Source organism: Myxine glutinosa, chromosome 10 (genome assembly GCF_964187855.1).
Source record: "Myxine glutinosa chromosome 10, kmMyxGlut1.1, whole genome shotgun sequence".
In the NCBI taxonomy this organism is placed as follows: Eukaryota; Metazoa; Chordata; class Myxini; order Myxiniformes; family Myxinidae; genus Myxine; species Myxine glutinosa.
The window spans coordinates 71688173-71712077 of NC_136270.1; the positions used below are offsets into that span (position 1 = coordinate 71688173).

Sequence of the window (23905 nt, forward strand, 5' to 3'; positions counted from 1 at the left end):
GAGGCTTCCGTCTGGCAACTCTGCCATAAAGCCCAGGTAGCTGGAGTGTTGCAGTGATGGTTGTCCTTCTGGAAGTTTCTCCCATCTCCACACAGGTATATCTGGAGCTCAGCCAGTGACCATCCGGTTCTTGGTCACCTCTCTTACCAAGGCCCTTCTCCCCCGTTTGCTCAGTTTGGCCGGGCGGCCAGCTCTAGGAAGGGTCCTGGTTGTTCCAAACTTCTTCCATTTAAGAATTATGGAGGCCACTGTGCTCTTGGGAACCCTCAATGCAGCAGAGATTTTTTTGTAGGCTTCGCCAGATTTGTGCCTCGATACAATCCTGTCTCTGAGCTCTGCAGGCAGTTCCTTCGAACTCATGGCTTGGTTTTTGCTCTGATATGCATTGTCAGCAGTGAGACCTTATATAGACAGGTGTGTGCCTTTCCAAATCATGTCCGATTAATTGAATTTACTGCAGGTGGACTCCAATCAAGGTGTAGAAACATCTCAAAGATGATCAAGAGAAATGGGAGGCACCTTGGCTAAATTTCAAGTGTCATAGCAAAGGGTATGAATACTTATGTCAATGTGATATTTCAGTTTTTTCTTTTTACTAAATTTGCAAAACGTTCTAAAATCCTGTTTTCTCTTTGTCATTATGGGGTATTGAGTGTAGATTGATGAGGGAAAAAACGAATTTAAACGATTTCAGCATAAGGCTGCAACATAACAAAATGTGAAAAAAGTGAAGGGGTCAGAATACTTTCTGAATGTGTGTGTATATATATATATGTGTATGTATGTATGTATGTATGTATGTATGTATGTATGTATGTATGTATGTATGTATGTATGTATGTATGTATGTATGTATGTATGTATGTATGTATATATATATATGTATATATATATATATATATATATATATATATATATATATATATATATATATATATCCATATCCATGGGACTGCACACATTTGAGGACTGCACACAATGAAACACGACTACATATATACAGTTTTTTTTCTACATATATACAGTCACGTGAAAACGTAAGTACACACCATGTAAAGTATTGACTTTTTCAACATATTTCAACATACAGCTATTTGATCTTCATTTCAACAATTTTGATAGATAAAGGTGATATAATATAACAAATATCATGAAACATTTACATTTTGTAGTCCATTGTATAATTTAAATAAACATAAATGCAAATTTTGCATGTGGAAAAAGTAAGTACACCCCGACATTTATCACTACTTTGGCTGCACTACATTTGCACCAGCTCAGGTGCAAATGATTAGAACATCGTCAGAGAGGATCTTGGAGGAACCTGTCTTATTTAAACCTCAGACATTTAGTTTGGTTTGCTCTTTGTTGTTGAAGTGTGCGGCGTCACCATGCCTAGATCAAAAGAGCTGTATGAGGCCTTCAGGACGAAGGTTATAGATGCTTACGAGTCTGGGAAGACATTTAAAAAGATCTCCAAACAATTTGAAATCAATCATTCGACTGTCTGGAAGATCATCTACAAGTGGAGAAGATTCCAAACAACTGCCAACTTGTTCAGGCCAGGCCGCCCCAGCAAAATCAGCACGAGAGCAGACTACAAGATGCTGAAAGAAGTCTCGATGAACCCCAGAATGTCATCACGGGCCCGACAGGTAGCTCTTGCCACTGTTGATGTCAAAGTGTACGAGTCTACCATGAGAAAGAGGCTGCACAAATTTGATCTACATGGGAGGTGTGCCAGGAGGAAACCTTTGTTGTCCAGAAAACATCAGGGCAAGACTAAAGTTTGCCAATGAACACCTAGGCAAAGACCAGCACTTCTGGAACAATGTGCTCTGGACAGATGAGTCAAAGGTAGAGTTATTTGGCCACAGTACCAGAAGACATGTATGGCAAAAACAAAAGTCAGCATTTGACCACAAGAAGCTGATACCAACTGTAAAGCATGGTGGTGGAAATATTATGGTTTGGGGCAGCTTTGCTGCATCGGGGTCTGGGCAGCTCACCATCATAGAATCCACTATGAATTCTTCATTGTACCAGAGGGTGCTTGAGGATAATGTGAGGCCATCTGTCGGAGAGTTGAAGCTCAACCGAAGGTGGACCTTGGGTTCTGGAATGGCCAAGTCAAAGCCCGGATCTAAATCCCATCGAGATGTTGTGGGGGGATTTGAAACGAGCTGTGCATGCAAGAAACCCCTCAAACATAGCACAGCTGAAAGAATTCTGCATGGAGGAGTGGGCAAAAATTTCTCGTAGTCGATGTCAGAGATTGGTAGATAGTTATAAGAAACGCCTACTTGAGGTTGTTTCTGCCAAAGGGGGAAATATCACCTATTAGAGCCAAGGGTGTACTTACTTTTTCAACATGTGAAATTTGCATTCATGTTTATTTAAATTATACAATGGACTACAAAATGTAAATGTTTCATGACATTTGTTGTATTATATCAGCTTTATCTATCAATATTGTTGAAATAAAGATCAATTAGCTGTATGTTGAAATATGTTGAAAAAGTCAAAACTTTACATGGGGTGCACTTACTTTTTCACGTGACTGTATATATATATATATATAAAAATGTATATATATATTGTTGTGGTTTTGCCGTAAAGGCAAACCCCCTATAGTTGATTGCATGACAACATCTAGCCTGCAGTAGTTAGTTATTTCTTATTAAATGTAAAGATTAACTCCCCTCCCAATGTTTCGTCATCCATACCAATATGCGTTGAGTTAGCCAGGAATTCAAACGATGTGCAGGTAGGCGTGGCTAAAGGAACCACCCACATCACCAGCGAGCAGTCAATGACAGGTCGTGGGCATGCAGGACCAATGAGAGATCAAGGACGGGCAGAACAACCAATCAGGTCTGGACTTTGCCTCAGCAACTTGCGATGGCAAACTTTGATCAATGAGAGATCGAGGACGGGAAGAACAACCAATCAGGTCTGGACTGAACATTCTAGGGAGCTTTGCCACCCAATATAAACCAATGCCCATCGGATTTCAGCTGGCTGGCTCGTTGCTGAATCTGGGCTGGCACGTTGCTAAATCCTGGCTGGCTCGTTGTTGAATCCTGGCTGGCTCGTTGCTGAATCCTGGCTGGCTCGTTGCTGAATCCTGGCTGGCTCGTTGCTGAATCCTGGCTGGCTCGTTGCTGAATCCTGGCTGGCTCGTTGCTGAATCCTGGCTGGCTCGTTGCTGAATCCTGGCTGGCTCGTTGCTGAATCCTGGCTGGCTCGTTGCTGAATCCTGGCTGGCTCGTTGCTGAATCCTGGCTGGCTCGTTGCTGAATCCTGGCTGGCTCGTTGCTGAATCCTGGCTGGCTCGTTGCTGAATCCTGGCTGGCTCGTTGCTGAATCCTGGCTGGCTCGTTGCTGAATCCTGGCTGGCTCGTTGCTGAATCCTGGCTGGCTCGTTGCTGAATCCTGGCTGGCTCGTTGCTGAATCCTGGCTGGCTCGTTGCTGAATCCTGGCTGGCTCGTTGCTGAATCCTGGCTGTCTGGTTGCTGAATCCTCGCTGAAGATCCTCGCATGATCTCCTTCCTCTCTCCCTGATCCGGCCGACCGGTAAGTGTTCAGCTCTCCCACCATTGATCTTGAAGCTGGCTGTCCGACGTGCTGGTTCGCCTTTCCTTCGCTGACCATCGTTCGTGCGGACCTTCAAGCTGTGCGTCCTGAGCGGCCGTGGGCTGCGCGCTGGAACTGGCAGACACAAGTCGGCGTCGACACGTACATCGGTACGAATTAACGTGTGTGTCATTCCCTGTGTGTGTGAAGGTGCCTGTTGGGTTTAATTAGGTTAGAATTGATAAGGCTGCCTCTCTGTCTCTTTCTCTTTGTCTTATAAATAAAAGGTTGTGCATGTTTCTTTCAAACCTGGTCAGATCGTTTTTTTCTCCATTGGCCTAGTATCATCCAAGACCGAATTTGGCTTGAATCAGGCCCGACAATCACGCAAGGTAACGCCGCTTTCCACACAGTGCAAATCCGCTCGGCACGTAATAAGGTGTGTGGAAAGCGAGGATTTAACCCCGGATTTCTTCGGCTGCATGTCTTGAAGGTATTTGGGATTCTTTGACCAGCAAACTCTTCGGCGCGTGGCTGGAAGATTGGTGGTTGAAGTTGCTTAGCAACCCGTCGACCGCGAGCTTAGTCGCGGTCGGCGGCCTGTGGACCCAGAGTGCGAGAGTGAACGGGGTCATAACCCCCCTTAGTACGTCGACGAACACAGGATCCGCAACAATATATATATATATATATATATATATATATATATATATATATATATATATATATATATATTGTTGATTTCAGAACAGTGGCATACAAGTGAATGTGAAAGAATGCAGCGCAAAGATTTGGACTAAGTATTTAAAACATTGTGGTTGGCAGGATGGCTTGGAGGTATACACACCTACCTTTGAGTTGTCTTGCCTGTGTTTAAATCTCACCCCAACTATAAACTGTCATCCTGGTGTTTCACAGGCAGGGTGATTCATCAATGTGCGCAGTCCCTTGGATGGGTGATAAACTGGCATTCTGTCTGCCAGCATTAGTTGGTGGACGATAAAGATCCCACGGTGTCCTTCGCAAAGAATAGGCACCCTATTGCCAGACCATGGCCAAGATTTTCCAAAAAAATCCTGCCCTAAATTCATGTTCCTCCATACCAAGGAAATTAAATGCAAAAGGGTAAACCCCCAAGATGATCACTACACCCTTTATCAGGGCATTTGGATTCAGTAGTAGTAGTAGTAGTAGTAGTAGTAGTAGTAGTAGTACTCTATGACTTTGCCCTTTGACATTTTGACCAAATTATTAAATATTTTTCTCTGTATTCTCGTAATAAAGGTTTGTTGAAAATTTGATGACAAAACCTCAAATGGTTAAAAAAACAAATATCAGGAAACCCTCATATAACGCGGTGGATGCATTCCCACGAAACGTCGTCTTATCCAAAAGTTGGTTATAGGGGCAAAATGAAACATGCAAAAACCAAGGTTATGTTCCCAACGGGGACGATTTCAACCTTTTAAGGTTGAAGACCTAGATAAAAACGTCAAAAAAGCAATAAACAATGCCTAAATAAAACGTATAACAAACTCGAACAACACTCAGTAATGTGAACAGACATACCTCCGCCATGTGAACTGTTTACGTTTTGTGTCCCACTGATAGGTCAGATCTGGATTCGGACTTGAACCAAAATCGAATCGGCTTGTTATTGCCACTTACCCAACTCATCCACAAAGTTTTGTCATAATCTGTCCATAACGTTTTGAAATATCATGCTATATATTGTGTTTGGCCCTATTAATTATTCAATGGTGAGAAATCACAAATAATTGAATGGTCCAGATTAGAATCTTCATTCAAAATTTAATCAACTCTGCCTTGTCACACACACAACCTCTGCACCAAATTTTGTTCAAATCCGTCGACAACTTTTTGAGAGATCCTGTTCACAAACAAAGACAGCCAGACAGACAGGGGTAAAAACATAACCTCCATCCATCTTTGGTGGTGGAGGTAATAAAAACATTTAAATGAATTACTCTTTAATAAGTGTTATCATGGTTGGTGTTGCATACAGTGCATATTGTTTGCGGCAGGCTTATTCAGGTGTGGCTGGCTGGCCAGTTGGGCTTGAAGGCTCAGAAGATGAAATGGAGGCAGATTTGCTTGGGAATGTTTTGAAGTACTTCATTATGGAGACTTGAGTGGCTGCCTTCATTTTCTGTTTGTAGACCTCGTTGTAACATTTCAGGACATTCTCCATCTCCCTCTGCCTCTGCATCTTGGAACTTCTCATGCAGTCGGGATCATGTTCATCAAAGATGGCCATGGCTTCATCGACCAACTTCAAACCTTTAGCTATGACCTTCGTCTTGAGGGTTTTACCAGGCTCAACCTCCGCAGGAATTGATTCTGATTCCTCTCTGATGTGCTCCCCCTCCAGAACCAGATCTTCATTGCTCGGTCCTCCATGTGGGAGAGAAGCAGATCCTCAACATCATCTTTGTCGACCTCCTCATATCCCACTTGCTGGGCTATGTCCACAATTTGTTGCCTTGCTTCACTGACTTCATCCTCCATGAAACTTCTGAACTCAGTCACTGCCTCAGGCCAGAGTTTCCTCTGTGCTCCATTGATGTGACATTGATGACAAGTGACTTCATCCCAGGCAATTGCCATCTGGATGTTAAACTGGCACCAGAATGTCTTGATGCCGAGTTCATCATCGGCATCACATTCCCTGATAAGCCTGGAGAAGGTTTGACGAAGGCAATCGGCCTTAAAAGTTGCTAAGACTTTTATGAATTGCTATGATTTTGCTTGAAAATGTTTTCTTTTTCTTTTTAAAAATTTTGCTCTGAGAGAGGCTACAAATTAAATCCGCACCGTCGAGAAAATGTGCTATCAGAACATGTCATACAAGGGTCATCCGTAATAAGACAGACAGTTAAATTGTTTGGAACAAATAATAATTAATATACCAGACTCGCTGCATTATGGTCAAAGCATCTGCTCCGACTCTGGGAGGTTGGAGGTTCGATTTCGGCCTGGCCGGGTCATACCAAAGCATAAAAAAATGGTTCTTGCTGCTTCTTTGCTTAATCCTCGGCATTAAAAATGGGAGAGCATGGATAAGACTCATATGTTGACATCCACAGATATTAAATTTCGCCTTAAGTGCCCTGCTGAGTGTGGAGATAAATGCAATGCTACAAAGATGGTGTCACCAGTAGCCAGAGCGATCTGGGAAATTAAGTCACTTCCCCCAAACAAAGCGACTGAATCACCTGGTAGTTCCATGCACTAATATGAGGGCCTTTGGTGATCGAGCATTCTTTAGATTCCCTCAACGATGGTGCCCGGCTTTTTAAAATACCTCATCAATGACTATTTTAAAATCTCTCCCAAAATTGCATCTTTTTTTTTACAGTACATATTTCATAAATTTAACTTTTCCTACTTCTTTCTTTGTAAAGCACTTTGAGATTTTACTTTCAAATTCAGTGAAACATACCAAGAGGGAGAATTGCTTACCAATCCATGTCCCCTAAGTTTCAGTTAAATATTGTTACATTTGTGGGGGTAGATGATGAAATACCATAGTGGAGGCAGGATTGTATATGTATAGCATAGACCGTGGACGAGTAGGAGACATCTCAATGTATTACGTAGGGAAACTGGAGCTTAAGTTTATTATGTGTTTTCACACGAGGGGTGAAGCTATGGTAATTAGATAGGGGTTAAGATTAGTTTTCCCCCAGTATGGGTATGTGATTGCCCTCGGTGGTTTTCCCTATGTTTTACAATTACAACAAGGCCAGCCATAAAACCATCCATAAAAACTCACGTTTTTAACAACAACAACACCACAACAACAATAACAACCGTCCCATGCAAGCAGGCAGAGCAGTTCGGCAAGTAGACCCCGCCTCTAGAAAGAGCAGAGACGGCAGGCCACTCCCCAAGCTTCGTCATTGGTCGAGAGGATATGGGGCGTTTCAAGAGAGCTCGGCCATTGGTTGGCGTGGCGTCAGAGAGCAAGAAGGTTCGAGGAGGAGGAAGAAGCGTCGCTCTCTGTCGCTTTTGTCTTGGGTGGCTTGGCTGCGTCTGGCTCGTGTGTGCCTGTGAGAAGAGCTTTCGGAGCTCTTGTGGAACTTTTGCAAAGTCAGAGGAGGAGGAGGTGTTGTTGGACTGTGGTGCTCTACAGGGGAGATGGAAGCCATATTGCGCTTGGCGATGGAAGCGAGGAAGGGCCGTTTTGACTGTTTGCTCTTGCCTGGGCGCTTGACACATGGCGCCGGCACCATTGTTGGAGCGTTTCCCGCACAAGTGGCTACACCGGCTGCAGCGACCATAAAGTCCCCAAATGCATTATGGACGCAGAGCTGAGTGCAGGCCGTTTAAAAGGGAAACATTTTATTTATTTTATCATTTCCCCTGTGTGTGTGTTGTGAATCTGAGTGGAGAATCCTCAAAGTAGGAAATATTAGATTTACCTCTCTTTCATTTTTATTCCTTGCTTTATTTTTATTAAATCATAATTGTGGCATTTTTCATTTGTTGCGTCGTGTTTTTGTTCGTGGGTTCGGGAATACTGTACACCCGTGTGGCTTTTGTTCAGGTAAGCAACTCGCTGCCTTACATCCCATATGTGCCAAAAAGTACCACCAATTTTCGGGCTGCCACCTCGGGAGTAAAAACGATTGTTCATTCGTCACCCAGTGGTCTTAATCACTGGGTGACGTGACAATATGTTAAAGAGCAAGGGGGAAAGTCTGGAAAACTGACCCATGTATAACATGTGATATTTTCTAAGTTCAAAAAGAGCATAACTCCGTAAAAAAAATTGACGAAACGCCACAAAACTCAAACTTGTTCTGTAACTTGTCATAACAAAGCCATGTATCAGGTTTCAGTTGAAGTATGGAAAAAGTGCAGAAAACCACAGGTGGAACAGACAGTCAGACCGATGGAGAGCTAACCTATAGTCCCCTGCTGGTGGAGAAAAAATAAATAAATAAATAAATTGATCAATATGGTCACAATGCCAAAATAAAGCAATTTCATGAAACTGGTTTGAAGAAATCGTGACCAAACAAAACAGAAATATTAAAATACCAAAATTACCTCCACGGCTACTGCAAGGCGTTCACCAACGTGAGAAAGGCTGGCAAGATGATCATGCAGAAATGAACGGAGTTCGCGAACCTCTTGACCATTCATAATCATGAGCCCACTACGTCACACGGAAGACATTTCACATGCACAACTTGAAAGGTGGCATTTGCATTGATTAGAAAAAGGTATAATAATAAAGGGAAATAATCATCCTTTTAGAAAGCACAGATTAAAAATAGATGTCATTTTAAGATGGGGCTCAGAATTCCATATTAAGGTCAATGATCACGGAGACTGATTAGATGTGGCCGTTCACAGAATCAATCACAGGGTCCAATTATATTATAAACCTACCTCTTAAAAAAAACAAAAACATTTGTATACAGAGATCTTGCCTTACAGAAGAGCTAAATGATAAAGGGCAGCAGGGTTCACAGGCTGAGAGAGGATCAAAGGGGAACAGCGAGAAAAAGACATGGATGAGTGCATGAACGGCAGAAAGGAAAGGGGCAGGAGGGATTCGGTGAGAACAGAACAGAGAAAGGTTATGGGAGAAAGTACAAGGTAACAATAGGTAGCACACGAGGAACTAGAACGGCACTCAGTGGAGAGCATACCTCCGCCTGGTTGACCGTATCACTCAATGGTGAAGAATCGCTTTAAAAATTACACGAACTGGATCTGGATCTTCACCAAAATTTAATGGATTCTTCCTTGTCACACACACAATCTGTCCAACAAGTTTCGTCCAAATCCGTCCACAGCTTTTTGAGATATCCTGCTATGCATCGTTTTTGGCCCCATCTCCCAATGGTGAAGAATCACTTTAAAAATTCTAATAGCGGATCCGAATCCAGATCTTCACCAAAATCTAATCATTTCGTCCTTCTCACATACGCTACCGCTCTGCCAAATTTCGTCCGAATCCGTCCACAACTTTTTGAGATATTTTGTTCACAAACGGACAGACAAATAGATAGACAGGGGTGAAAACATAACCTCCATCCACCTTTGGTGGTGGAGGTAACAAGAGTTCATGGAACACGATATCCCATGCAGTATTCAAGTATACACAGGAGAGCCGTGCATTTTGCGGGAGTTACATTCTTTAAAATTTCCATGAACAAATTCCTGCAAACTTAGGAGGTAATGGGGAAAATATAGCAAAAGACTTCAACTTTAACATTTGTCCAAACAGTACCTTTAATTAACATGTTTTTGTATTGTTTTGTGCTATTTATTTTCATGAATAAAAGAGTAATTAACAACATAAAATAAAGTTTATCTTCTTGAGTTATTATTACTATTTAATATGCAGCCTGAGGCCGCTGGTTGCATCACTGCTTGGAATGTGGCTGTGCCTCTAACGCAGTACGCCCTGTTTCCCATAAGCTGCTACTCATTTTGCTGACCTTGGAAGGATGGCAGGGTGAGTCAACCCACTTGGTGTTTTGTAATGGCATGACAGGGGCTCAAACTCAAGACCTTAACATCTTAAGGCAGCCACCTTAACCGTTAAGCCAACCAGGATTACCTTGAGTTATTAAGATCATGAAACTTAACTTTAATTATAATGATGATAGACTTGATCCAATAATGTTATGACGATATTGATGATGGTGAGGATAAAGACGAGTTGAAAGAGAGGATGGTGATGATGTTGGAGGGGTTGAGTGGGTTATCGTGTTGACGGCCCATGTTAATTCGGTGAATAAATGTGAAAAGTAGTTCACCAACCCGCGATTATTTGAGTGCATTGACTGCAATCTGCAAACCTTGCCTCGATATATTCATTGCGAGAGCGAATCCACGAAGGGGAAACCTACGAACGGCAAGGCCCACCTGTACTTAAATTCTTATATAATAACGATTTTAAAGATCGTTTAAAAATCCGGAAGTTGAGCGCTACTGAAGCAGTATCAGACCCCAGCCACCCTTCTACACTGTAATAAGACGACATTAAGTTGCAATTTAGGAGACTGAGGATGTAATGCTCACCATACAATGCAGCGTCAATCAGCATCGTACAAAGCCGTATTGACGGCCTCTTCCCCCGAAACACGTCATGCCCTCTAATGCTATATATCTATATCTTGCATGGTTCTTGGAAGGATTATGAAGGCGATTTGTGTTCTACAATCCTGAAGTATACAATTCAATTTAAATAGAGGTTTAAAGGTTTTTAAAGAAATATAAATAAATAAATTCTGGGTTTTACCACCATTTCCCACAGTGTCTATTACACCACCCTATTTAATACGTTGCATTAGTTATTTGTGCATGTTGTGTGTCCTTTCTGACGTCCTTAAAAACAGTAAGCTTCCTGTTTGGAATGATTTTCAATTTTGTTTGAATGCCAGGTAGGCAGACAGAGCAAATAATTATCTCACTCCTCTCTGTGATGTGCGGTCGTGACGGATTCTAAGACAAAGTACAGTTAAACGACAATCTTGGCTTCCGATTAATGTTCCAATTTGTGTTAAAAATATAACATTCAATTTAACAAGTTGTTCCTTGAGCATAAACTGATAAGACAGACGGACGGACATGAACAATTGTTTAACCCCACTTTTCACTTTGCATGCGCGGTATAATTATTTGACATTTCCCCTATGGGTTCCAAGCACTCTCCCTGTACCACCGCCACCAATACACATCCTCAACAATGGTCATCTTACTCGCGATGAGAGCTACTCAAAGAGCTACTTAAGGAGCTGCTCAAGGAGTTGCTCAGCGGCAAATGGAAGTCATGCAGGTGCTCATCGGAGTTGGACATTGTCTCCCAGCTTGTCTCTTCCACATCCGAGTCCAAAGCATTTTCAGGGACAGAGTCTGAGTCCGACTCAGAGTCCAAGCTGAGGTCGAGCAGAAGATCATGGATCCTTTCTCTACCAACATCCACACTGAGGGAGTCAAGCAGCAATACACACAACAGATCAAAGTGAGAAAATTTCATAAAGTCCAGAAAACGTCAAATCAAAGAGAACGAATTAAAAAAAAAAATCTATCAAAAGTAAAATTACCAGAGGTCAATATATGTTACATTAGCAGAAAACAAGTGGGCTGGCAGGATAGATAAGAGGTATATACACCCTTTATACACAGAGGCTTTCTTTTTAGAAAGCACAGATTAAAAATAAATCATTTTCAGATGGGGTTCAGAACTATATTTTAAGGTCAATGAACATGGAGACCAATGTGATATGTGGCCTTGCACAGAACCAATCACAGCATCCAATTACAAACCTACCTCTTAATAAATAAAATATTAAAAAAATTTATACAGATATATTGCCTCATAGAGGAGCAAAATGACAGAGGGCAGCAGATTCACAGGCTGAAAGAAGATCAAAGGGGAACAGCAAGACAAATAAATCGTACATAAGTGGATGGATAGAGGAAAGGAAAGGGGCAGAAGGGATTCGGTGAGCGTAGAAGAGCGGAACGACGGAAGAAATGCTGTGGGAGAAAGTACAAGGTGACAATGGGTAGCACAACAGAAATTATTCGACATTTCCCCTACAGATTCCAAGCACTTTCCTGTGCCACTGCCCCCAACAAACATCCTCAAAAATGGTTTATCTTACTCGCTGTCAGAGCTGCTCAATGCCAAATGGAAGTCATGCAGGAGCTCATCGGAGTTGGACATCGTCTCCCAGCTTATCCCTTCCACATCCGAGTCCAATGCATTTTCAGGGACAGAGTCAGAGTCCGACTCAGAAACCAAGCTGGGGTGGAGCAGAAGATCATAAATAGCCATACACTGTCAGTGGATCAAAGTGAGAAAAATTCACAAAGTCTAGAAAAGGTCAAATCAAAGAGAAATAAAAGAAACATTGCACCCTTGTGCGGTTCAGTTTCAGTTTGGCATTTTAAATATGAAACAGGCAAGGCCTAGAAACGAATGAAACCTTTTAGAACTCAGTATACATCTAATGTAAAACATGCTCTTAACCCAAATGAGAATTTTACCATCAAATCGGTCACACCCAATAAGCCTCCATACGCTGTCCATAAATCCCACCCGGGCTCCCCATCCACAGACAATTGCAAAGTAGTTATCAATTTCAAACCTTTCATTGCCACCATCATTGTCTGCATATCATGCACATTGTTCAACCTACTGCATTGAAGAATAAATAAAGGTAAATGCGTGTGTGGCGCCTTACATTTCTTCTTCCATCACTGGACTGTCCACTTCATCGTTACCTTCTTGAATCCACTCTTCTTGCTGCCACATCACCTCCCCTTCAGACCCCGAATCAGAATCACAATTAGACTCAGAATCAGCACTGCGGTCAGAATCCGATTGCAAGTCAGAGTATGTGGACTCCAGCATGCCACTTTCCAGGGAGCCGTCGGTTCCCTGACTCGCCTCTTCTAAATATGCAGAAAGCGGTTGTTGTGGTGAAGAGTCACAGCCACAATCAATAGCAAATCCCCCATGCACGGCCGAAACCGTTTCAAAGTCCAGTGCACCATGTCGTCCATTTTCACCCATGCGTTGCCACAGAGCATGTCGTGGCAACCGCAATTCCGTCATCTCGGCTGTCAGCGGTGAAGGGTTTCGATCTACCTCCAAGAGATCTGCAACAACAGAGTGTCCAAGAGATCAGCACACGTGCCCCAATGGAGTCACGATGGAAATGCGTATGTGCTGAAGTGAGACTTTTCAGCGCTGTTTAGGAAATCAAAACGTTTGTCATTCCATTCACTTTCCCCTCTACAAGGTCGTTTTGTTAAATCACTACAATTCAACACCACCATAAAGCTATGTATGCATTCAGACCCATGGATATGCTTTTTAAAGGGGAACCCCAACGCAATTTTGTTTCCCCTGAAAACCATTGAAAGTCATTAATCACGGTCTAATTTGAAAGGTAGTTTTTGTTTTTTAAGTTTTTTTTGCCAATCAAAGTGTTCAAAAAAGCCCTAGAATGTCGATTTTCGATTTCACCAGTGACGGTACACCGTGCTCTCAACATGACCGAAATGGCAGTTTACATAGAGAAAACGTGCATGTGGAGGGATTGAAGTATGGCCCGTTCTTTGAGAAAAGTCTACTTTCGACTGGGCCAAACAAAATAAATGTTTAGTAAATTTAGATGTCATGATCGAAATTGCAAGACATCGTTAACGCCTACAGAGCCTTGTAGTGATGCACGAAGCGGTAAGAGAGGAAACAGAAATAGGGCAACCCATTATTTATATAGACGAGTGGATATAACCGTTAAAGATGGGCGATGGGACTTGAAAGGGCAGGAGGGTTGCAATGAAATTGTGTCTAAGTTGAACCCAGGTGCTTTGCTGCCTCTGACCACTGAGAGGCTCCCATAAGAACTCGGACGGACAGCGCTCCGATCATTCCTGTGACATTTATTCTGTGTGGTGTAGTGCATACTCAGATGGTGCGTATTACTAGATGTTCCAGGCTTGCTTGTACTAATTGCAAATGCATCATTACTTCTATGATTACTGAATACTGATATTATGCTTGATGATTTCTTGCAGGTGTTGCTAGAGATCGATTCTGAATTAAACTCACTATTGGGACAATGTTGTAGATCTGATTCTTACAACAATTAATTCGGAATCTTCTCTTGGGCTTGAACAAGATCGACATGACTCACAAGCTCATACAAGTCCCGATCTTTGGAGCGGACCCCCAAGCGCCGGACGTGCCTGCTCAACTACTTCACTGGCTAAAGCTACTGACCAGCCATCTGGACGCTCAGGAGTCACTCACCGATGTCACCAAGCTGGCGGTGCTGCATTCCAAAGTGAACCATACAGTATTAATCGACACGGGATCCACTGGTAGTTATGTAGATTTACGACTTGTTCAGAAGCATGGCTGGCCGATTCTCGGGACAAAACGCAGAATCTTCATGGCTTCTCAAGGGCTATGGCTCAGCACTCGGGGGGGAAATGTCGACTGAAGCTCGTCATTAAGGGTCGAATGTTTCCGGATGTGCATTTAATGGTCTTACCAGCATTATGTGCAGAAGTTTTGCTGGGACACGATTTTCTCCGGCGACATGGGCGTTTGGAAATATAATTTGGTGGTGCTGATACTCTTGCTGTGTGTGCTCTTGCAGGGATGGAAATTGAACCACTGTCGCTGTTTCCCAATATGACTACTGACTGTACACCGGTTGCTGTTAAATTGCGAAGCTACTCACGGGCTGACACGCAATTAATTGCTGAAGAGACTGCGCGGATATTAAAGGAAGGTATCATTGAACCTAGTCGATCGCCTTGGCGGGCCCAAGTTTTGGTGGTTCGAACCGAATCGCACCGCAAACGCATGGTAATCGACTATTCACAGACGATTAATCGGTTTACCCAATTGGACGCCTACCCACTCCCGGGAATGGATTCTCTGGTACGACAGGTGGCACAGTACTCGGTATATAGCACTCTAGATCTACGTAGCGCATATCATCAGATTCCAATCTCCGAGGCAGATCGCATCTACACTGGGTTTGAATCCGGACAGAGGTTGTACCAGTTCACCCAGCTGCCTTTCGGGGTCACGAATGGGGTTGCGTGCTTCCAAAGGGCCATGGACGACCTCATTGGTAAGGAGAATTTAACCGATGTCTTTGTTTATCTGGATAATCTCACGGTTTGTGGGTACGACAAAGAACATCATGATGCCAACCTGAAGCACTTCCTCGAGGTTGCGCACAAGTATCGACTGACTATGAACGAGGCTAAATGTCGCTATTCTGCTCGAACGATAGATCTCCTGGGGTACACCGTGACCCACGGCTCTATCGCTCCAGATAAGGAGCGTCTGCGACCCTTGCTCGACATGGTCCCACCCCACGATCGTGCTTCTTTGAAGCGCACTCTCGGGCTGTTTGCTCATTACTCTAAGTGGGCTCAAAATTTTTCTGAGAAGCTTCGTCCACTTGTGGATTGCAATGCGTTCCCCATGAGTCACGCTGCCAAGGCCGCTTTCCATGGCCTGAAGTCTGACATAGCTGGCGCTGCTGTGTCGACGATTGACAAAAACAAGTCCTTTGTTTTGGAAAGTGATGCGTCGGACCACGCGATAGCTGATACACTCTCTCAAGGGGGGCGACCTGTGGCCTTCGTTTCAAGGACTCTCTCCTCTGCGGAACGAAGCCACTCGTCTGTCGAAAAGGAGGCGTATGCCATCATCGAGTTGATCAGGCGTTGGCGTCCATATTTGCTCGGTCGATGTTTTCAGATCATCACGGATCAACAGAGTGTTGCCTTTATGTACGACACGCAACATGCTCAACGCATTAAGAATGAGAAAATCAATCGCTGGCGGATTGAGCAAGCTGATTTCTGTTACACTATCAAATATCGCCCGGGAAGGGATAACCTCGTTGCAGATGCTTTATCACGGCCTGCGGTGTGTGCGAGTCTCACCTCCTTTGAGGATCTGCGCATCCTTCATGACACCTTGTGCCATCCCGGTGTGACGCGTTTAGCTCATTATGTGCGAAGTCGTAACTTGCCCTATTCCATCGAGGATATTCGTTGGCTCTGTCGCACTTGTTCCGTTTGCGCTGAACTCAAACCTCCCTTCTACAACCCTCGGATAGGTACGCTGGTCCAGGCCACTCGGCCAAGGGAGAGATTGGCAATGGACTTCAAAGGACCCCTGCCGGCTTCACCGGCTTCGAGTAGTTCTTGTTATCTACTCACGATAGTTGACGAGTTCTCTAGATTCCCTTTTGCTTTCCTGTGCGGCGATATGTCTGCTGTGACGGTTATCCGGTGTCTGCAGAACTTGTTTTCTATGTTTGGGAATCCGGCCTATGTGCACACCATTCGAGGCGCGGTGTTCTTGTCCCAGGATGTGAGAAACTTCTTGCTCGCTTCTAGCTATACTACTCCGTACAGGCCACAGGCGAACGGACAGGTGGAGTGATTTAATGGCATCTTATGGAGAGCCGTTACTCTGAGCCTAAAGTCCCGCGGACAAGGACTGGACCGATGGGCTTGGTCACTACCCGGGGCGTTAAGTTCGATCAGGACTTTATTGTGCACCGCTAATAATCAAACTCCCCACGACCGTATGTTTCGTTACTCGCGTCGTTCGGGCGGTACCCGTCCTCTGCCGGGCTGTCTTGCTGAGCCCGGACCGGCCTTCCTCAAACGCGCGGTTCGCTCAAGTAAACATGACCCACTCGTTGACAAGGTGCGTATTCTCCAAACCAATCCCGAGCACGCTCATGTACTGTTGCCCAACGGACGGGAGTCTACAGTCTCGGTGCGCCATCTTGCCCCATGCGGGGATATTGACGAGCCGGCTTACGATACAGTTGATCTGACAATGGAGAATCTACCGGCTACTCCATCGCCACATGCACCCGATCCGGATGGCTTTGTGGGGCCACCGCCGTCACCCGATTTAGGCGGACATTCCGATGCGGGGAATTCCGGCCTCGGGGATGTGGTATCCGGTGTCTATCGGACACGTGCCGGGAGAGAAATTCGCCGCCCCGACCGCTATGGTTGGACTGACTGACATGGACTGTGGCTAACTCTGCTGCTATGCTTTGCTAGCTTGATTTCCGCCTTAGAGGTGGTGTAGTTTTAACGTAGGGGAGAATATAATGAAATTGTGTCCAAGTTGAACCCAGGTGCTATGCTGCCTCTGACCACTGAGGCTCCCATAAGAACTCGGATGGACAGCGCTCCGTTCATTCCTGTGACATTTATTCTGTGTGGTGTAGTGCATACTCAGATGGTGCGTATTACTAGATGTTCCAGGCTTTCTTGTACTAAATGCAAATCCATCATTACTTCTATGATTACTGCATACTGATATGATGCTTGATGATTTCTTGCAGGTGTTGCTAGAGATCGATTCTGAATTAAACTCACTATTGGGACAATGTTGTAGATCTGATTCTTACAACAAGGGTCGTATGACACCAAAAATAATCATGTGACAAATGGAATATATGAAAACAAGAATCCTGCGATGGTTGGGCTTGAAACAAGTGGCAACTTTGTTGTCACCGTGAAGACAAGAAGTCATCCGGCATGGCAAATGTTGACAAAAGCCCACTGTTGACTAGGTTGAATGGAATGTACCGAGTTGCAAGTACATTCTGATGCTGAAACCGGAAATGTAAAGACACTGTTATGCCTACAAAGTATGAGGACGATGCACTAAGCATCAGTGAGAGAAGAAGTGAGAAGAAGTGAAGAAGAAGTGAGAGGAAGTGAGAAATGAGAAATGAGAGAAGTGAGAGAGAGAGAGGAGTGAGGAAACCAGGCACAAATCATTTAATTACATAAAAACAATTCATAATGTGATCGTAAAATTAGAACATCTCATTTGGATTTTCCGGAACACAGAAACAAGATCGTTTTCCAAGGGCACAAACACACAGAGGCCTGAGGGTCAATTATGAGGCTTGGTACAATAGTAAAGCCTCCCATTTTATCTCTCACAAAATATAATTCAAATTACAATGAAAACAAGAAAAAGAGCAATCAGAGATTGCAAACCCTCACCAGGACATATTTTCAGTGGTTTTTAAAGCTTTTGTGTGAAAACAAATATAGCGGCCGAACCACGTGACCGATGACGTCATCATTTTTTTTTTCTAAACTAATTTATTCCTAGATTATGCTCAAGAAATTTCATCTTGATCGGATGAAGTTTTGTACTTGTCGAATTATGACGTCATAATGGAAGCACCTATGATATCATCATTAACATATTTTATTCCCCATGGAGAGTTCTTTACAATGAGCCATGTCTCATTTTTTTCTATTCAGCACTTTCGGAGATATAGAGGCGCAAGGTTTTTCGAAGATAGCAGCCGAACCACGTGACCAATGACGTCATCATTATTTTTTTTTCTAAACTAATTTATTCCTAGATTTTGCTCAAGAAATTTCATCTTAATCAGATGAAGTTTTGTACTTGTCGAAATATGACGTCATAATTGAGGTACATATGACATCATCATTAACATATTTTATTCCCCATGGAGAGTTCTTTACAATGAGCAATGTCTCGATTTTTTTCTATTCAGCACTTTCAGAGATAGAGGTGCAAAGATTTTCGGTTTTTCCAAGATGGCGGCCAAACCACGTGACCTATGACGTCATAATTAAAATTAAAAAATTCTACAGGTTGAGTTGCACCTATGGTGAAAATTTCCTGTCAATCGAACCAACGGTTGCAGAGAAAATCATATTTATTTTGTGTGGTCAAACAAACAAACAAACAAACAAACAAAGACAGACAGACAGACATACAGACACAAACAAACGACCTCAAATGCAATACCCTCTCCTCTGGTGAGGGTAATGATAACGGTACTCGGTAAAGCGCATACCTCCGCCAGGTGGAGAAGATTACGTATTTTTATCCCACTAGTAAGCCGGAACTGCATCCTGACCTCCTTTTTCTTGTCACCAACCCAATTCATCCACCAAGCTTCGTCCGAATCCGTCCACAACATTTTGAGATATTGTGCTATATATTGTTTTTGGTCCAATCTCTCAATGGTGAAGTATCACTTTTAAAATCCTAGCATCCGGATTTGGATCTTCACCAAAATCGAATCAAGTTGTAGTTGTCGAACATCTGACTTGTCCACCAAGTTTCATCCGAAACCATCCACAAACCTTTGAGATATTCTGCCACAGACAAACAAACAAACAGACAGCAGTGAAAACATCTTCACCTTCGGTTACAGGGAATATGCATACATATGTGGCAAATATGTAGTTGTTTTTCCACCCAGTCTCCATTAGCAGCAATGCACTTCAATGAGCACATCAATCCAACTCTGATTTTCTGGTGTCACTGCGGTTGCAGGCCAACCACTTTGAGGCTTGTTGTCGATATTGATTTCCCAACTCTTGAAATGCTTGGCCCAACATCTAAAGGTGCATCCATCAATCAATGGCAGAGGCACCGTACACGTTCTTTAAATGCCTATGAACATACACTGGGAGGAACCTCTTCCGCAGTAAGAAATTCAATAACTGTTCTCTGCTTCGTACGCATATCTAGTGTGGTAGCTATTTGAAAGTGTGGTGTGGCGGATGTGGCTGATCACACTGATGTGGCTGAATGTGGCTGATCACAGGGTCCCTCAACTTAAAATGGACAGGAGATATAAACCTTTCATTGTGACACACATATCTTTCCTATGACGCTTTGGTTACGAATTGGAAAAAGAAGAGCGATTACTTTGGTCCTGACCCTTGTACAATAATGAATTATATGTTCAAAAACAATTGTGATTATAACATGAATTGACCCCAGGTCTATCTCTAAAGCAGGACAGGTAAGATAGAGAACAAACAAAGCAAAGCAACCTCAAACAATAACAAACACATGGATACTGTGGAAGTGTACATTTATAAAGCAAGCAACTTTTATGAGTCTCAACCCTGCATTCCTAGTCTGCAGGTGTTTTTTTTATTTCTTCCCATGTCTATTTGGGATTTCCTACAGTTGGCATGTTATCTCCGACACTGCCCAGAATCATTTGCTCGAGAAAAAGTAAAACTCCTCTAGTGTAAGGCAATGGCAGATCGCATATTGCCATGGCAAAATCATTTTTCTAACTGAATATGTAATACAGATGGGATGTTTTTTTGGAAAATAATGTGATGTTGGAAGTAAGTTGGAGAAGAGATATTGTCTTCTTAGTAAATTAATTAAATAATGGCAAAACTAGTAGCTGATAAACACCATGTCTGACCAGCTGCCTGGAGTAATTAGCATCCACTGAATTGCTTCACAAATCCCTTTGTGCTTATGAAACTAGTGAATAATCGACTCATTATGAAGTCGAAGGTAAACATTGTATTGATAAGTAAATGCAAGATACTTGGTAATTATTGTAGAGTTGAAACAATGGAGGAACATAATCACCTCTGCGCTGAAATAATCCTCCCTGCGCTGACCGTTGTAGAAACAGAGTCAGCGGACACTTTTCTTTAATTGCCAGCGTTCTCAGGAAAATCTCTCAACAAGAACGATCTGTCTGCAACAAATTGAACTTCTGAGTTTTTAGATGGGTTTTTAGTACGGCAAATTGTGAAGTAAATACCTATTTATTAAATAAGGACTTTTCTTATTTAATTGCAAGTCTGAACATGACTTATTAAAACTCATGTTACTAGTGTGTTAATTTGCAACATTGTATACTCACCCTTGCATCAAACAATAAATGAATTACAGATAAACCCACAGAATGGTAAATCATTTGGTATAGTTTTAATAATGGAGGTGCTGTAATTATTTGGTTGTGACTAAGGATAATATTGTTTAAAAAAATGTGCTTTGAAATAAAGTAAGTGATCTTTTAAAAAATGAGTAAAAGACATATCCATTTCACTGAGAATGACCTTCAGATGTTTTTGAAGGGATTAGAGAGACAGGGCTCCAGGTGTTTTGCAGGAGACAATGGAAAAGCAGAAAGAATTTGGGATGCAAACCTACTCTCAGCGGGAGGCAACCTCATCCTCGACGCCGACTCCCTCCCACCAAAACTTTGCCCAACCAATCCTATTGCTCTCCTCCCCTATCTTCGCTCCTCCCCCCTCCACTTGTCCCCTCCCACCCAAACTTTGCCCAACCAATCCTACTGTTCTCCTCCCCTCTCTTCACTCCTCCCCCCTCCTCTTGCTCCTCCCACTTGAAATGTTTTAAAAATCAGAATGAATGACCAAATAACCAGGATTATCACTGGGTGTGTAAGATGTTGGTTTGCTGTACTTAGGATTCTGTACGTTCATACTGTATGTTAACTGTATTCTATGCATGCTACTGTATCCTTATGATTCTGTATGTTTGCACTGTATGTTAACTGTACTCTATGCATGCTGGTGTTTGGTGTGGCATTTCATTGTGCATCCCTTTACTTGGGACCTTCTGTGAATCTTGAAATGTAATTTGTGAATTGTAATATGGATTGATAAAGGTTATTGTTTTCTTGTTGTTATTTCTTTGTTTACAGAAAGTGTTATCCTCCTCGGGAATTAAATTTGTGACTCTTCTGACAAGTTGATGGACATTGAATTTCTTGGTTCATATATTACATACTACTGTAGGGAAAATATCCCCGACAATACATTCAGAAAAATAGGATAATTGTCACCATACGCACAGCAATTTGAGGCCATCACACGAGATGGGTTTTTGAGAAGCCACATTTGTAATTGTATGCAGCACAAAAACGAAGAAGCATCATGGTCAAACATTCACAGGCACAGACTGGTCCAATGAAGGACATAAAACCCAAGACGCAACAACTTGACCTGTGTGACTAGAATTCTGAAAACCATCATGTACATCATGTAATGTCCCTCAAGGCTCAGTCCTCTCCCCCACACTCTTTAATCTGTTCATGCACGACATTACACAACCACCTGAGAATGTACAATTAGCCTCATATGCGGATGAAATAACCATCACCTCTACTCATAGCAACATCAACACCACGACAACACAACTTCAACCCTTCTTCAGCACCCTATAAACCTGGCTCACCATCAACAGACTAAAAGTAGCCACCTCAAAATCAACAGTCACTCTTCTAACAAATTACACCAAGGAACATAGCGCTGCACCACACATCATACTGAACAACATTCCTATTCCACACACACCAAACAAAAATACTCGGCATCACTTTTAACATACCCTTGTCATTCTCAGATCATATCACAAACATTAAAAAAAACTCACCCAGGCTGAACACACTTAGGGCACTGTGGAAGTGTAAAATTTATCAAGTGATTTATATGAGCCACAACCTGTCAAAATCGTGTTTGGGGCCTGCACACCTCGCGACTAAATTTTTGTGATTTCTCAAGTAGATAAATTATTTCTGGCACTCTGACCAAATTTGTTTGCTCGAGAAAGTAAATTCTTAGTAGAGGCAATGGTAGACCACATCTTGTCATGGTAAAATCATTTTATGACTAAGGGTAATATAATTACAGATAGGATGTTTTTGAAAATAGTGTAATGTTGGATTGAGTCTTCCCAAATGATAAATGATTCTGTACAGTGTCGAGTAATGATTCAGAAAATCTCATTGCGTTATGTTTTAATACACTCAAATATAGATATATAAAATGTTTTATACTGAGTTCTATGAGCAAATTGTCGAGAAAAATTAGGCTTTTTTGGTGAATAATACGGCTAACACATGGCGCCACGACGTCTGATCCAGAGAAGCTTGTTGACCATTTTCCATTGTTTAAAACTAATGCTTATCTGCCATGCGCTTGGCAAACAATAATCGACTCAGTACGAGGTCTGAAGCTACCATTGTTTAAAAAAAAATGAGATGCAAATATTTGTAAATTATTTGGGCAAGGTGTGTCCCCTCCCACTTTTGCCTACGTGACTTCTGGGGGATGGTAATTCACGCGTACCTTTCTTTCTTCCCACTTGTGATTCATCTACAAGGTGATGTTATAAACTAGGTTTTGAGAAAATTGTGTATGGAACTATAAAAATTGTATGCAGTCTTGGGTTTTACAAAAAAAACAAAAACTGAGCAACGGTTCGGAGATAGATACCGATGATTCATACAGTTGCATGCAAGTTTTCTCTGCCTGGGTGGCTATCTCTGGCATTCTGAGTTAAAAACCAAGAGGTTCTCAGTAAATCTTTCAAAAGAACAATAATTAAACACTGAATCAAATAAAGCTTATAGTTTATTAGGGTTTTGATCAAAGTTAGTCTGCATTTAAGAAGGTGTCGGAAAAATCCTAAAAGCTTATCCCAAATATCTACCACGTGCATGCAGTTTGGTAAGATAGCTATCGCCGGCATTCTGACCCAAGATTTTCTCAGTAAAAATATTTTGTAACGGTATATACCTTTTCTTACATGCACAATATATACATAGGTTTTGTAATGTAATGTTATAATGATCTTTTGACTTATGAAAAATTAGTTGCAGTTTGCCGCATGTAACAATTGAACTTCTGAGCTTTAAACTCAGGTCCTGTAAAAAAAACACGAACAATGTTAAAGATGAGTTTTGCAGTTGACAAAGATGAATTGATATACTTGTTTCTAAGATAATATTTAAAAGTTTAATAAGTAAATATATAAAGTTTTTTTGTAGTTACATAGTATAAAGTAAGTAATCTTTGTCCTTCTAGTGTCGAATTTGTAGATAGTTAATGAATGACCTTTTAAAAAATTATCCGCAAGGCCTGATGGAAGACAATGAAAACAGATGTGCCTCATTAAAAGATTTGAAATGCAGACCTGCT

At 42.3% G+C, this 23905-nt stretch overlaps 1 protein-coding gene across 4 annotated transcripts in view; it reads right to left on the minus strand.

The window, feature by feature from the left end:
- The window catches only part of LOC137434113 (uncharacterized), an 82008-nt gene that overhangs the window by 43866 nt on the left and 14237 nt on the right, over positions 1-23905 (minus strand). For 2 of the 4 annotated variants that reach the window (XM_068126795.2, XM_078785759.1), the window contains exons 2-5: positions 12814-13231; positions 12232-12372; positions 11323-11547; positions 8654-8762 (exon numbers count right to left, since the gene is read on the minus strand). In XM_068126795.2, coding sequence (XP_067982896.1) covers positions 8654-8762; positions 11323-11547; positions 12232-12372; positions 12814-13231 — 893 coding nt within the window. Of the gene's footprint in view, positions 1-8653; positions 8763-11322; positions 11548-12231; positions 12373-12813; positions 13232-20540; positions 20653-23905 lie in introns of all 4 variants that reach the window. The other 2 variants (XM_078785758.1, XM_068126796.2) reach the window with 2 other exon arrangements.